The following is a 14,765-nucleotide window of genomic DNA, read 5'->3' as shown; positions in this document are numbered from 1 at the left end:
GCTATCGTTCAAGCAGAAACTGAACTGCCTTTATTAGGGTAGGATGTCAAGACTCCATTTGCATTGTCCCACAGTGTAAAAGATCCAGCCCCAGAGACACCCCCATAAGGCAGCAAGCGGGACTGAGACTCCAAGTGGGTACGAGGCCCAGAATCTTTGGTAAGGCGCGAGCTGAAACTGGGCTGAGAGGTGTTTTTTGGGCCTGGGCAGGCTCTGCTCTCTCTGGCCCGGCTGCAGCCGCCAGTCTAGGTGAGGCCCAGGGCGGCCTGGAGTTCCTGAGCTTTGTCACCAGGCAGTGAGCCCAGGGCCGAGTGGAAGCTGTCGGTGTGCTGTCTGGCCAGAAATGTCAGGAGCTGCAGCAGTGAGGCCCTGGTATCTGGGTGGAGAGCGGAGAGGGAGAGATCGGGGAGGACTGGCCCCCAAAATCTCTAGCTAGCTGCGCCCCCCCCCCCCCCACCTGCCCCTGGCCCTGCCCACAACCGCCACCCTCACCTGGTGGGATTTTGTTCTCAGCCACAATGAGGCTGCAGATGCGCAGGAGCTCCGGAGCCACGTCTACAACCTGCGGGGGTGGTGGGGAATGGCTGACACAGGGCTGCCAGCACCCCAGGGCCCCAGGACCAAGGACAGGCAGAGTCTCCCACCAAGGACACTTTATGCGTGATACTCTTTCACATCCAAGACCACTGGGAAACCCAAGAAGGACCCGTGAAACATGGTGGGAATAATGTTTTTTGAAGGAGACAGAACTTAAGACCAAAAGAAGCCCAGACACTCAGGAGGTCCACCAACACAACGGTCTCTAAAGGTGCAGGGCAGAGGTGGACGACACAGGAATGCGGCTACCCGGGTCCAAACCTAGCTAGTTGGCGCAGACGAATCTCATTCAGAAAGCAGAGCTGTTCTGAGTGGAAGGGGCGGGGGGTGTGCGTGGAACACAGTGTGAAGGAGCCTGGCTGTAGGAAGTCAGCCCAGGAAGCTGTGGCTTCTGGCTCACACCAGAGGGTGCACATGGCCAGGGAGGACGGGGCTCCCTAGGGGAAAAACGCTTCGTGGTGAGAGGGGGCCCGCCCTCTGCTGTGACGGGCCTGGCCGCTGACCCTCGCAAACCAATGACACAGGAGCGTCCGCGGGCAGTTTCAGCTGTGGCTCTGCGTCAGCTATGAGGGGGGCCAAGCTTGCCTCTGAGCGGAGCATCAAGCCCCCCTCCGAGTTACCTGGTCAGGGCTGCTCTGGTACAGGAAGCTGAAGAGGTGCCCTATGGTGACCCACTCCTCCAAGTCCTCCTTCAGCGGCAGGGCGTGCAGGAGGGCGGCCAACACCTGGAAGCAGAGACGCCTCAGGCCCCTTGTTCTGTGCCCTCGCCCCCTCCCCCCCACCGCAGGCAGCTTCTGGGTCCTGCCCCCTGCCTCACCTGGGGCTCCTGGTTTCCTCATGGGCTGGCCATCAGCAGGCGGGCCAGCGCCCCACAGATGTTGTCACGGACGCGCGATCGTGGCGCTCCCGTGCCAGGAGGGGCAACAGAAGCCCCAGCAGCTTGGGGAAGTATCTGGTTCCACAGTCAAGGAACAGGCCCACAGACAGACACCTCCCATCCTCGAGCCCCAGGGATACTCTGCCCCCACCCCGCCCCCGGCCCGCGCACGCTGAGGATACTCCTGAGCAGGGCGGCCCCCGTGCTCTGCCAGCACGCCCAGCCCGAAGACGGCATTGCTCCGCACCTCGGGGTCGGCCTCCCGGGCTGTGCTCAACAGCACAGGGAGCAGCCGAGACACGAACTGGGCGGAAGTGCCACCCAGGCCCTGAATGGACTCTGCCAGCGTCCCCACAGCAAAGGACTTCTCTGCCACCGTGCAGCCCTGTTTCTGGTGGGGGGGAAGGTTAGGACTGCGAGTCCGGCTGGGGCTGGGAACGGGGGGGGGGGGGGGCAGGCACAGGGCACACGGGCAGGACGGGGTTCGAGGCCAAGGCGCAGGCACTCACCATCTTGCACAGCAGCAGTGGCAAGAAGCTGGCAAAGAAGGGGGCAAAGGCGTCTCCCCCCGCCGCGGCGGCCAGGGCAGGGATGGCCTCTCCAGCATGCTCTAGCAACATGGCGTCGCATTCAGCCTGCGGGGCCGGGTCAGGGGCTAGAGCACCGTGGCTAGCTCTGCCACAGGCGGGGGGGGGGGGGGGGGCACCTCTGGGTGCTCTGCCACCGCCACAGGTGGTCCCCAGGCTTGCTGGGCTGACAGGACTGGCCCCTTCCAGGCTGGGCTCGTGTGAGGCCCAGCTTTTTCTCCTGGCACGCCTACTCTCCCTTCTGGATCCTGCCCCCCCCCCCCCCCCCCCCCCGCCTGCCCCCAGGACCACCGCCCGCGAAAGCCTTTCCTGAACTTCCGGTGCCTTCGTGGGAGCAGGGATGCACCATTCAGAGCCATTACCAACCTTTTAGCAGCCCTGGCTCCCCCAGGCCAAGCCCCGGTCCACTGCCCATCCCTGCCCTGCGGACATCCCCCCAGACAGCCTGGCCCCACTGTGCGTCCGGGCCCTCACCTGCTCCCCTCCTCCTCCTCCTCCTCCTCCTCAGCGTCAGTGTCCTGACAGGCTGTCTGCAGAAGGAGAGCTCAGCTCAGCCTGGCTCTCCCTCCCCCTTCTCTCCCTCACGGGCAGGAGGGCAAGCCTGCTCGGGGAGTGGGGGCGGGGGGCGGCCGGCCCCTCGCCCCGCAGCCCCCGCCCGCCCCGCTCACCTTCCGCTGCAGCACGGCCTTGAGCACGCCGCAGAGCTCGGCGAGACGCCCGGGGGGCTGCAGCGCGAGGGGCCCGCAGCCGCGCAGCACCCCCGTCAGCGCCTCGAGCACGGCCATCACCACCTGGCGCTCCCGCTCCCCGCTCACCGCCTGCACGTAGGACGGCACCACCCGGGCCAGGGCGGCCTGCAGAGCTGGGGGCATCGTCGGCTGAGGCCCCGGTCAGGACCTGGCCTCCCCCCACCCCCGCCCCGGCACCGTCCCCGGTTTCCAGGGGCCCCGGCCTCCCCTGCTCACCCGCGGTGCTGCCTCCCGAGGGGCAGCTCTGACAGGCCTTGTGCAGTGCGCAGCAGAACTGCCCTAGGGCCTCGTGGGCCGCCTTCCGCACATCCGGGTGAGGGCACTGCGGGACCAGGAGGGGCGGGACGGGCCTGTCGTGTTCACGGCCGGCGTGGAACCCCGCGGAGCCCACCCGCTCCGGCCGCCTGGCCCTCTCACCTCCAGCAGCTTGAATACTTCTTCGAAGACGCTCTCCATGTACGGAAGGAAGGCCACGCTGTGGATGGACACACAGCCGTGGGGCAGGAGCTCCCAGGCGGGGTTCCCAGTGTCGGGAAGGGCCGAGACTCACCTGCTGTTCACAGAGATCTCCCCCAGAGCGGCACAGGCGTCTTCCTTCTCATCGAAGAAGGCGTTCTCCACACTGTACCTACAGCGGGGGGGGGGGGCGAGGCGCCAGTGATCAGGCACCAGCAGGGGCGGGTCCCACACAGGGCCCCGCCCAAAACCGGGGTTCCTCAGACCGGGAACGGCACCCCTCCGCACCCTGAGATCTCGGAGTCCTCCTCGTCTTCCTCATCCTTGTCCATGAGCTCCTCCTCTTCCTCCCCTTCACTCTCGTCGTCAAACAGAAGGAAGGAGCTGCTTCCGTCGTACTGAGGCTGGCCAGACGAGGCACAGCAGGGACGCTGGCTCAGCCGCGCGCAGGTCTCGATGCCGCCCCAGGGCCGCCCTTCCCCAACCGACCCAGCCCGCCCGCTCTCCGCTCACCACAATGCCCTCAGTGGAGCGCAGGGACAGCAGCATGAGCGTGGTGATTTGTGGCAGGTGGGGCGCCAGGCCCTCACCCATGAGCCCCGACAAAGCCGCGAACAGGCTGTACCTGGGGGAGACAGGTGGAAGCCGAACAGTCCCGGCCGCCGGAGCCAGACAAAACCGGGGAGCCGGGGGGCACCCCACGGTCTGGAACCAGAGGACCAGGTTCCGGGCTCAGGGCTGGGGGTCCAGTGGGCGGGCAGGAGGCGCTGGGGCAGGGGCGGGGGGTTGGGGTGGGGGCTCACTCACGTGCAGCGCCGCAAGTCAGGGTCGTCTACCTGGTCACACAGGCCCAGCCCCAGCTGGCAGCACTCCTCAGCCAGGGGCCGCATGGGCTCCCCCACTGCTCGAGCCAGCACCCCCAGCGTCTCTGTCGGGGGGGGGGGCGGAAGCGCTGGGTTAGTGCTAGGATGCCACGAGGAGCCAGAGGGGTGCAGGGCCAAACCGTAGGCGAGCAAAGACGGCAGCTGGGGGGGCAATTCCTGGGGGGGCAATTCAGCAATCCGAGAAGACAGCTGTGCCGCCCTGGGGGCAAGCTCCATGAACACCTCGGCCCTTCCCCGGCCCTGGGAACCTGCCTGAGCCCCTGACGCACCCAGGCTCTGGATCTGCACAGGCTGGAGGTCCTCGTGGCCTGGCAGCAGGAATCCCCGCAGGTGCTCCATGATGGTGGGGAAGTAGGGCAGCAGGGAGGCCTGGGCAGCTGTGGCTGGGAGACGGAAGGACAGGGACTCAGCGCTGGAGTGGGGACCGCTGGGACCACCTGCCCCAGGCTCTCTGGGGAAACCCGGGACCCTACCCCCTTCTCCTCACCAATGGCCCCCAGGGCGCTCACGGCCAGCTCCTTGGCCCGGGGACTGCTGGGATTCCTCAGAGGCTGCAGCATACACTCCATCAGCTCCGGAAGGTAGGGCTGCACCTTGGGCCCTGTGGGAAAGGGCAAGCCTCTAACACCCAGTCCAGGTCTCCCACATTCGGTGTGGGGGGGGGGGGGGGGGGGCGGGGCCCTCCCTGCCCCCAGGCTGACCTCCAACATGCAGCCCAGAGCTCCTTGGGGGCCTGCCACATTCCTCTCCACCGCAGACAGCTGTTCAGGGGGTTGCACATCCCACCCCCTTCATCCAAAGCAACAGCTCTGTCCCCTCCCTCGCATGGCCAAGGGCCATCACCTACCTAGGTTCTCCACGAAATTCTCCAGGGCATAGCAGGCCTTGGCGAGGTGGTTTGTGTGCCCGGGAGGCACCGACTTCAGGTAGGCGAGGAGCAGCGGCATCACCTCCCCTGAATAGCTGCTGATGTGGGGCTGGGGGAGGGGAAAGGGGACCCGAGTCAGCTGACCAGGGGTGTGCCCTCGGTGGCGGCAGGGACAGCTGAAGACAAGAAGCTGAGGGGAAGCTGGCCCCGGTGATGGGTGGGGACTCTGCAATGGGGGCCGCCCACGCTCAGCCCCACTGACCTGGAGGTTCTCCGAGAACTGGCCCAGGGCAAACAGTGCGGCGTTGCGAACAACTTGTGCCGGGTCCTCCAGGCCCTTGCACACGATCTGCAGCAGCGGGGGCAACAGCCTGGGGGGAGGGGGGGGAGGGCAGAAGCCGAGGATGCCGTCTGAGGGGTGGTGGGGCCGGAAAGGCCTAGGCTGAGCCCTTCTCCTCTTTCCCCTTGGGAAACCAGGGAAATGCCACCAGACAGTAGGCACCACCCCCTGGTCTCTATAGCTGAGGTGGCCATTTCAATTAGCTTCCAAACCAGGGCACTTGAGAGTGAGGGGAAACACTTCTGCTAATTAAGCTCCAACAGCAAACAGAGACCAGGACCGTCATGGGCCGTGTAGCGGTCCTCCCCACAGCCCACCCTCACTCTAGGACAAAGACACCTACCTCTGTCTGATGTGGTCACCAGCTCCGTCGGACAGCACGGCCAGCACCAGGAGCCCAGCCTTGCGCTGGTACGGTCTCTCACTCCGCAGGGCCTCCTCCAGCATAGGCATCTAGGGGAACGGATGGCATACTCTCCTGAAACCCTGGTCCAAGTCTGCCCATTCCTGCGGCAACCGGCCCTCCACACCTGCCATGGCCCAAACATCCTCAGCGGCGGGAGACTAGGCATACCGGGGGACAGGGGCACCAGGAGGACAGAGCCACACTTACCAGCAAGGGACAGAGCTTCTCGGGGGGCAAATGTAGTGCCAGCATGTCCACGACCTGAAAAACGACAGGAAGACTTTGTTGGACTCCATCTCTGCCCCACAGCGACCCAGGCCCCGCCCCTGCCCATTGCACATCCCACCTGTACAGCGAAGTGTTTGGGAGCCTCTCCCACCAGCCCCACCTCCGGCTCTTCCTCTTCCGAACCCTGGTCCTCAGGATCCAGCTGGCCCAGGGAGGGCTCGGCAGCCATAATGGGGAAAAGGGTGTGTAGCAAGGGTGGTAGGAGGCGATTCTTCAGTAAGGCCTTGAGAGGGAAGGTGGAACCGTGTCCCTGAGAATCTATTCCCGAGATGGACTCACATTAAAAATTCCAGCCGTGGGCACCTGGGTGGCTTAGTGGGTTGAGCATCCGTTCAATCTTGATTTCCGCTCAGGTCATGATCTCAGGGTCGTGGGATCGAGCCCTACATCGGGCTCCATACTCAGCGGGGAACCTGCTTGAGATTTTCTCTCCCTCTCCCTCTGTCCCTCCCCCTGCTCGTGTGCACACGGCTCTCTAAAATAAATAAATAAGTCTTAAAAAAAAAAAAAAAGTCCAGCCTCCTAGGCCACAAAGGGTCTAGCAGGAGATTCCCAAACTCCCAGCCAGGAGCTGGGGTGAGGCCAGATCAAGTTTTGAATACTTAAAAGATACCCCTGAGATGAACAGATTGTCCCAGGAGTGAGGCGAAGGATGGAAACAGGGGTACAGTAATGTGCATCAGAGAGTACTCACCTTGCTCTTGACTTTGACCAAGAAAGTGAGGCAGGAGAGAATCCGTACACGTATCGCATCACCCAGAGCCACATTTCTAGCCACCTGCCCAGAGACTAACCTGAATCAGAGACAGGCAAGGAAACTCCCAGCAAAACAAGCAGCAGAGGCCATGCCCATCCCCGGCTCACCTCCAGACAGAATGCGAGGACCTCAGAGAGGTGGGAGGTGATGATGGGCACCTCTGACTCCAGCAATTCATCCAGGGCCTCCACAGCCTCACAGGCCTTTGCCTGTCGGACAAACAAGTTATAGGGTTACCATGCTCTTCTTCAGTGAACCAGGCCGTGGGCTCCTACGCCCTCCTCACAACAGAGCTCTTGCCCAAATGTTGTCCTCACCTCATCTATAGGGATCAGAGTCTGCACGGCCACAATGAGCTTGGGCACCAACATCCGTGCGAGAGGCTGGAGGGCAAAAAGCATAATGCATGCTCACTCATCTCAGGCCCCAGAAGCTGGCAGCTTCCTCAAAGCCTGGACACAGGAGGAGCCCGGGTACAGCCACCCACAGTATCTCTTCTCAAGTGTTCAGGATGACAAACGGGAGAGAGTCTGAGGTAGTTCTGCATCGTGCAGGGATGAGGACACGGAAGGCCCGAGGACAGGGAGCCAGGGCAGGTGAGGACCCATGTCTCACCACATCATCAGTGCTCAGGTAAGGGGCTATGCTGGTCAGAGTGCGCAGGGAGTAGAAGAGGAGCCCCGGAGACCCCACCTCGCCAAGGGTCTCATTCAGAAGCCGAAGAAGCTCCCGGTGGTGGGGTTGGAAGGCCTCAGGCCGGGAGGTCACCACCACACTTAGCAGCAAAAGCCCCATCTGTCCAGGTGTAGAGGATGGGAGACAAAAGCCTCTGTGGTCTCTCCAGCTTGTCGGTTGGTCCCTCCCTCCCTCCCACCGTGTGCTATTACCTCTCTCTCTGGGATGTGGGGGCTGTGGGTACTGTGCTGAAGAAGCTGCATGAGCTGAGGCCAGGCCTCCAGGCCTTCCTTTCGAAAAATGGTGGCTGAGAGCTGGGCCAGGCTAAGGCTCACAGAGTGCCTGCGAACAGGAGAGATTGACCCCCCCACTCCCAATCACCCTCCGACACCCTCCCCAGCACACGCTGGGCCTGCCTCCATGGGGTGGCCAGGACAGAAACCTCCAAGTGTGGGCAGAGGGTCTGCCAAGTTGGGACACATAAGACGGTGGCTCACAGGGAGCAGCAAGGTGGGTGTGTAATCTGATGAGTCTGGCCTCACGCAGACTGGATTTCAGTTCCACTTTTCTGATTCGGGTTTGGCAGACCACCACAGCCCATTCTCATGAAATTCAGCCTTCAACACAGTCTTAGAATCCTTGCTCCCCCTGGGTCTAGAACTGACATCTTTCCCCCTCCCCGGCCCTGTCCGGAGCCGAAAGGCAAGGCAGAAACCCATAGAGGGTCTCAGCCTGGAGTCAGTCAGGATCCCAAGAGGAGGCAGGGAGGCACTTACTCGGTCTCTCTCTGAAGGGCGGTCAGGACCAGGGACTTGAGGCTGGAACACAGGTGGCAGGTGTGGGTACTTGGCCCGCCCCGGAGCCGCCTCCGCCGGGCCCCGCCCCGCCCCTGGCCCCGCCCACCTCTCCCGGTGTTCCGCCGCCAGCCGTCGCCAGCGGGTGCTCAGTCGTCTGCGGATCAGCACGGCCGCGAACTGGCGGATCTGGGACGAGGAAGCACGCATGTGAGGGTCCGAGCAGGAAGGTGCTGGGCGGGGCGCAGGGGACAAGCTGGGGCTAGACCGGTGGCGTACTATGGGACGTTCCGCGGGAAGGGGCAGGCGCCTCACCTGAGGGTCGGCCGCCGAGGCGAGCAGGTCGCAGAGGGCGGGCAGGGCGGCCGGGTCCCGAAGAGCGGTCTGGAGCTGCTCGGTGGCCTGGGAGGAGTCCCGGGGTCAGAGTCGGGCCTTTCCCACCACCTCCCGCTCGCCCCGGCCGGGTCCCCCCTGTCCCGTACCCGGCGAATGCGCGCGGTGTCCGGCAGCAGCAGCTCCCGCAGGATCTGCTCCAGCCGGGCGGGCTCCATGGCAGCAGCCGAGCCGCAGCTACTGGGTCGGGAGGGGGGAGGGACTGCACGTGGAGGCCCTGAAACCCGCTTCCGGCGGAAAGGGCGTTGCTCCGCGCCCCTCCCGTCGCCAGGGTGATTCAACTCGCTTCCCACACGGAGCTCCCGCTTCGCCACTTCCGTCGGCCTGCGCGCCTGCCGAGCCGCGGAAACAGGGCCCCGGCAAGGCAGGTTCCCCTGGCCGAGTGTTCCCAAGCTGGGAGAACTCGCGTTCCGTGCGTTCCGCCGCCGACCCGGCTTTCTAAGGGACAGTGCCCTTAACGGCAGGGCTCGGGTTCCTATATCCAGACCAAACTCTCTGACTACAGGATCCTTTTTTCTTAATAAATTTTATTTTGATAATTGTAAAAAGGAAAATCAGGACCCAAACTAAAGGCAACTTAAAAAGTTCAAATATATACTCCTTATAGAATAGAGATTTGTAATTTCCAGGCCCTGCGGGGAAGGGAGGCCCCAAGGGCAAAGGGGAAGGCAGCGATGCCATCACAATTCAGTCACTAAATCAGAAGAGACGTTGGTTGAGAGAGCTCAATGGGCCTCTGGATGTGAAGAATGGGAGAGAAGAGCAATGGTTTTGCCCCCCAAAACTCAGTCCATCTTGAGGTTAACATAGATATAACGGATGAACTTTAGGGAAGAAAAAAAGGAGATGGTGCCGAGCATGAGGAAGAAGACATAACCTGTGAGTAAGGAGTAGCCAAAAAACTCTACTGTCTGTACGGCCCCTGACATGTTGGAGCGCCGGGCATAGTAAAAAACGGAGTAGAGGAAGATGAAGAGCCCAGTGGAGCCAACACTCAGCACAGAGCGCCACCACCAGCGGTAATCCTCCCCAGACAGCTGGAAGTAGGTGAGCGCAATGGAGATGCACGCCCCCACGCTCAGCAGGATGGCGAAGACAAAGAAGAGGATGCCGTACAGAGTGTACTGTTCCCGACCCCAGACTGTGGCAAAGATGTAGTAGAGCTCCACGGAGATGGCACTGTGAAGAGAAAAGACGGTACACGGCATTAAAGGGCTGTGCACCGCCAGCCCGGTGGCCAGCTCCACACCCCCATGGTACCGGTCCGCTCCGCGCCCTGCCCGGGAGTTCCCAGCTCCGTGGGGACTCTTCTACCCACCACCAGCAGTGCTCATTCCAGAAGCATCTGCCCTCATCGGTTGGGAGCAAGGATCTTGTCTGTTTTCTTTTCTGCTGTCTTATCTGCCTGGCACTAGAGGTTCTCAACAAATTGAATATGCAATCACACGGGCTTCAAGCCCCACGTGGTGCTTGTGGACGCTAAAGTCAGAAACCAGAAAGATGGTGAAAGGAACAAGGTCTCTGAAGAGCTTTTTAAATGAGACACCCTCATCTGTGAACTGCTTCAAGCGGAGTCCTGCTTGGAGAAAGGAGGACCCATTTAATGATCTCTTAATGGTAAAGCTGAACCAGGGATTATCACTCTTAACTGGGCTAGGGTACTGGGAAAGGAAAAGTCAGGAACCTGAGAATGATGGCCATGGCATAAAGGGAGGATACCTGAAAGGCAGGAAGCCTCCAACAGTCATGTGGATGAGCGTAGACTTGTACCAAGGCTGGGGTGGGATTTCCCGGGCGATGTTCTTGGTGCGACAAGGTGCGTCAAAGGGGCTAGCATTATTCTTCCCGAAGATGCCTCCAATGACAGTGAGGGGGAAACCCACCAGCAGCCAAACCGTCAGAAGCAGCAAGATGGTGGTGGCTGGCAGAGCCTGTGTCGAACCATTAGCCCAGTGCACCGAGTTCACCACACTCCACGTCAGAAAGAAAGGCACTGCAGGGATGGGCCCCCAGAAGAAGGGTCAACAGGAGGAGCTACATCCTGGGGCCACCCACTCAGACTAGACCTAATAGGGAGAGGGGCAAAGCATCCTGCTCCCAGGCAGACCTCGCCCTTCCACATCCTGTGGTTTCCTGTTCCTTATCTTACCAACATCTCCTCCCCCGTCATTATCATTAAAGAGCAAGGCCGCCATTACATAGTGATCTAGAGTAACATGATCCACCTGCCTCCGAGGCCCTATCCTGCTGTGGCATCTGTGATTCCTAGCATGAGACATCCCTTTGGATTAAGGCCCTGTTTTCAGAAAGCTCTGGTTCAAACATAAATGTGATGAAATCTAAATCAGGATTGGGAACACAAAAGCCTTAGAATGCAGACCACTACGGCCTTTGAAATGATAAACCGGCTTGTAAGGCTAGAGTCCTGTAGCCACCTCCAAATAAAAAAAAATTTTTTGAAAGGAGAGTACCAAAAAATAAGTTCCAGAAAGAGTGTTATTTCACTCTTCATGTAATGGTTACAAATACGGGCTCTCGAGTCAGACTGCCTGGGTCTGAAACCTGCTCTACTCCCTCTTAGGAGTGTAGTGTCGGGCAAATTACTTAAGCAGCCTGAAGTTCAACTTCCTCATCTATAAAATGGGGACAATATTACCTACCATATAGGGTTGCTGTGGGGATTTAATGAGATGAAGTGTGTCGAGTGCTTACCATACTGCCTAGAACATTTTACTTACTTAATTTTTGACTATGCAAAAGAAATGCATTCTTGTCTTCTGAATGGTTTTGTTTCTTTTGCCTATTTTTATTCCCTTAAAGCCTTACTCTAACTCTATCCCAGGTTCCACGATGTATTCTAAGTTCCCCAAATCGGCCCACCAGGCCGGCCCACCAGGGAAAGGACAGTCCTCACCAGAGAAGAGGCTGGTGGTGAGAATGATGTTCCACACCCAACGCTCGCCTCCAATCTGCCGGTAGAAGTGGCTGGACACGTAGCCAGAGATGCAGCAGGTCAGGGCATACAATAAGATGGCTGCCGAGTTAATGGCCCCGTGACGGTGCACATTGAACATGCCCAGCAGTGCCATGACAATAATGCCTGCAGGATGGTAGTGGAAAGCCTATGTCAGGTCTCAACCTATCCCTTTTCTGGCAATTTCAGAGGAATCAGCCCCCTTTCACCCAGACCCAAGGTCTCCAGGAAAACAATATCCCCTGATTCTGTTGTCCAGCAAACCCACAACTGAATATACACATTCTTTCTTTCTCTTTTTTTCAAGCTCCATGCTGGGCATGGAGCCCAACGCCAGGCTTGAACTCATGACCCTGAGATCAAGACCTGAGCTGAGATCAGAGAGTTGGAAGCTTAACCAACTAAGCCACCCAAGTGCCCCTATACACATCTCTTTTAAGGCCACCCCACCCCTTAGGTCTGCCCCTCACCTGGACAGAAGATCAGGAGATCTTTCCAGAACAAACCACCTGCTTAGTTCTACCCCTTGAGAGAAATCCCTGATTTAATTTTTATCACCTCACCAGTGCCAAGGGCCAGGAACTGGGCACCCACACCAAGCACAGCACAGAGCAGACCACGGTACGGAGGGAAGCGGAAGACATCTGTATGGATAATCTTCCAGCCATTGTCACCTTGGTCAAAGTCATCACCAGAACCTGCAGACGTAGTCTCCTCATCCAAGTTGTATCGAGCCAGGTCGTTTCGAAGCACACGCATGAGAATGACAGCCACAAAACCCACCAGTAAAAACACAAGCACCATGGAATTGATGATGGACAACCAATGGATCTCCAGTGTCCTGGGAAAGAAACCACCATCATCACCACGGCGCCTGTCACTCCGACGCTCCACTGAAGTCTCAGACCAGCGCACGCTGTAGGTGTGGGTGAGGCCTAAGAACTCATCAGGTCGTAACCCATCTAAGCTGTGGGGCTTGACATCCCGCACCGAGACATTGGCAAATATAATTCGATCTCCATGGAATTCTAAGTGGAAATCCAAATGAGTCCAGAGCCCTATCTTGTGGCTGTGAGGCAGGAAACCACTCTCCTCCATGTAGCCCACAAAGCCGCGGATTGGCAAGTCGTCCACTACAAATTCAAAGTAGTACAGTTCCTCAATGGCCTGGCGCAGTTGCTCCACCTACAAAGAGCAAGTCAGGAGTCAGACAAGGCCTCCCCAGGCAGAAGGTTAGAGCAAGGTTTCACAGCCTGGACACTACTCACATTTTGGGCTGGATAGTTCTTTATTGTGGGCAGCTGTCCTGTGCACTGTAATATGCACCATCCCTGGCTTCTTCCCACTAGATGTCAGTAGCACCCCCCGTAGTGACAATCAAAATGATCTCCAGACATTGCCAAATGTCCCTTGAGAGACAAAACCGAACTGCCCCCTGTTGAGAGCCACTGGGTTAGATCCTAGTATGCTGGGATTCTCCAAAAAGAGCAATATGACTTGACGGGGTTAAGGTGTAGAAAAAGGAGAAAGGCAAGGTGTAAGAAAGTCTAGGGTAGACTAAAGAAGAGTGCCCTAAGATAGGATTTGCTAAAGAAAAAAGCATCACAGGAAAGATAAGAGTGTAAAGGAGCTAGTTAAGAAAGCCAAGAAGTAGGTATGGAAGGAAACCATGCAGGAGTGACAGCTGGGCCCTTATTACCAACAGAGCGGCTTGGAGTCAGGAGCCCTGGGCTCTAGTATCACCTCTGCAATTCAGTATCCACGTAGTCTTGGAAGAGTCGCTTTTGAGCAAGTATGTTTCTTCCTCAACTGAATGCAAATAGTACCACCTGTCCTGCCTACCAGTGGGGTTGGCGTTAGAATCAAGTCAGATCATTTCCACAGAGGTGCTATAAAACCATGAATTAGAAGGCACTGTTATTAGTCCCTGGAAGGGAGGGCTAAATGCTCGCCAATGTGGAGAGGCTGACCTGTGCAGAACTGAGCTGCATGTGGCACAGAATTCTCTTCTCCACATTCTCCCGAAAGCGGATCTCGTACAAAGACTCAGCCATTCGGTCCCCATCCAGCACTTCCCCCAGGCTAAGGCTTTTGTGACGGATCTTCTCAGGGCAGCAGACCGGAAGCTGATAGTAGTGGTAAGTCTCCTGAGGGTTGTGGTAGGGTCCCACTTTGTTGACATACAGAATGACGGGGTCACCGGCCTTGTAGTGTGTCACACCTTCCACCCCTGGCTCATGGCCTGTGCCCAGCAGCAGTATCAGGAATGGCAACCACTGGCAGCTCCAACTCGGCGGGTGCCCTAGGACTGTCATCCTTAAGGCAGTGAAACCTGTTTGAGGGAATCCTGCAGTTATGAAAACCAGGGATCAACTCCTGACGCCCCAGGTCAGGTCCTTTGAAACGAAGCCCCATAGCTCCAATTTCTCCCCGTGGCCTCTCGAACCCTCCCTCGGAAGGCCGCCCCCCGACCCCCACACAATACTGCCTCTGTCCGCCTCTGCTCTCTCGTCTTCTGGATCTGGGGTCCCCGTCCCGCAGCCCGCCTGCCCGGGACCTCCCCGCGCGCCCCAGCCCGTTTCCATGGCAACGCCACGCGGCCTCGCACCTCCAGCACCTTCCCGCGGCATCCGCGGGGTCCTCACCGCTCAGGTAGGGCTGGCCGAGACGGCGCCCGCGGCCTCTGCGGCCCCGTAGCTGCCCTTGGGCTCCTGCCCGGGTTTCCCCCAGAGCGGCGCGCTAGCGGCGGCCCGAAGAGGACCTGACGCCCGACCTCCACGGGGTTGTCCGCCGCGGTGCCTGATCACAGAGGCTGCGGCCGCACTCGGCTTAGTGAGGTGCTCCCCGACGAGCTTTCTCCAGCCGGGAGGCCGGCCCAGCTCCGGAGAGCCCGCAAGGCTCGGCTAGCCCGCCCCCCACCCCCCACCCCCGGCGGGGGGCCCTCCCGGCGATCTGCAGAGCAGCCCAGGACACGTCAGTCTTACCACTTCCGCCTCACTCGCGGGGACCTCAGCCCGGCGGAAAGCTCCTCTCCTGGAGCGGAGAGGGGACCACGCCCCCGCCGCGGCTGCCGGGACACCGCTCCGCCGACGGTTTCTCCGGCCGGGGCTACGGCTGAGG

At 59.7% G+C, this 14,765-nt stretch overlaps 2 protein-coding genes across 4 annotated transcripts; both read right to left on the bottom strand.

Moving 5' to 3' along the window:
* Positions 1-2: 2 nt before the first annotated feature.
* On the bottom strand, positions 3-9,016 carry IPO4 (importin 4). The gene is given in 31 exon segments (XM_088024666.1): positions 3-376; positions 493-562; positions 1,218-1,322; positions 1,415-1,489; positions 1,492-1,549; positions 1,657-1,865; positions 1,984-2,116; positions 2,548-2,591; positions 2,730-2,923; positions 3,027-3,132; positions 3,228-3,285; positions 3,361-3,438; positions 3,555-3,670; positions 3,780-3,891; positions 4,074-4,194; positions 4,420-4,533; positions 4,638-4,751; positions 4,998-5,127; positions 5,281-5,389; positions 5,702-5,811; positions 5,972-6,025; positions 6,111-6,275; positions 6,747-6,830; positions 6,917-7,018; positions 7,127-7,192; positions 7,425-7,604; positions 7,697-7,826; positions 8,261-8,302; positions 8,388-8,467; positions 8,594-8,680; positions 8,761-9,016. Coding segments are annotated over 31 exon segments (3,246 nt in total). The 5' UTR covers positions 8,830-9,016; the 3' UTR covers positions 3-245.
* A 189-nt stretch (positions 9,017-9,205) lies between these two features.
* TM9SF1 (transmembrane 9 superfamily member 1) lies at positions 9,206-14,745 on the bottom strand. 3 transcript variants are annotated; one of them, XM_028114851.2, is made up of 6 exons: positions 14,630-14,745; positions 13,616-13,977; positions 12,209-12,830; positions 11,586-11,771; positions 10,391-10,664; positions 9,206-9,850 (listed from the first exon to the last, which is right to left on the bottom strand). In XM_028114851.2, exons 2-6 carry the CDS (start codon positions 13,958-13,960, stop codon positions 9,457-9,459), a joined length of 1,821 nt encoding a protein of 606 aa, XP_027970652.1. In that variant the 5' UTR covers positions 13,961-13,977; positions 14,630-14,745; the 3' UTR covers positions 9,206-9,456. The 3 variants fall into 3 exon arrangements, with proteins under 3 accessions (XP_027970652.1, XP_027970650.1, XP_027970651.1); XM_028114849.2 differs by lacking the exon at positions 14,630-14,745 and adding an exon at positions 14,254-14,547; XM_028114850.2 differs by lacking the exon at positions 14,630-14,745 and adding an exon at positions 14,291-14,547.
* Between the last annotated feature and the right edge of the window lie 20 nt (positions 14,746-14,765).

The sequence above is a fragment of the Eumetopias jubatus genome, unplaced genomic scaffold, assembly GCF_037043125.1.
Source record: "Eumetopias jubatus isolate StellerSeaLion01/CBP00866 unplaced genomic scaffold, mEumJub1_p1.0 scaffold_7, whole genome shotgun sequence".
NCBI classification, from domain to species: domain Eukaryota; kingdom Metazoa; phylum Chordata; class Mammalia; order Carnivora; family Otariidae; genus Eumetopias; species Eumetopias jubatus.
Note: the sequence above shows the minus strand (reverse complement) of the source record. Positions and strands in the feature narration are given on the sequence as shown.

Excerpts from the sequence above, each read along its gene's own strand:
- TM9SF1 (XM_028114849.2), bottom strand. The coding sequence starts at position 14,275 with ATGCCGCGGGAAGGTGCTGGAG. Across the intron at positions 12,831-13,615 it reads TGCAGCTCAGTTCTGCACAG|GTGGAGCAACTGCGCCAGGC; the intron begins GTCAGCCTCTCC and ends TGCTCTTTGTAG. Across the intron at positions 10,665-11,585 it reads CACCACCAGCCTCTTCTCTG|TGCCTTTCTTTCTGACGTGG; the intron begins GTGAGGACTGTC and ends CCATCCCTGCAG.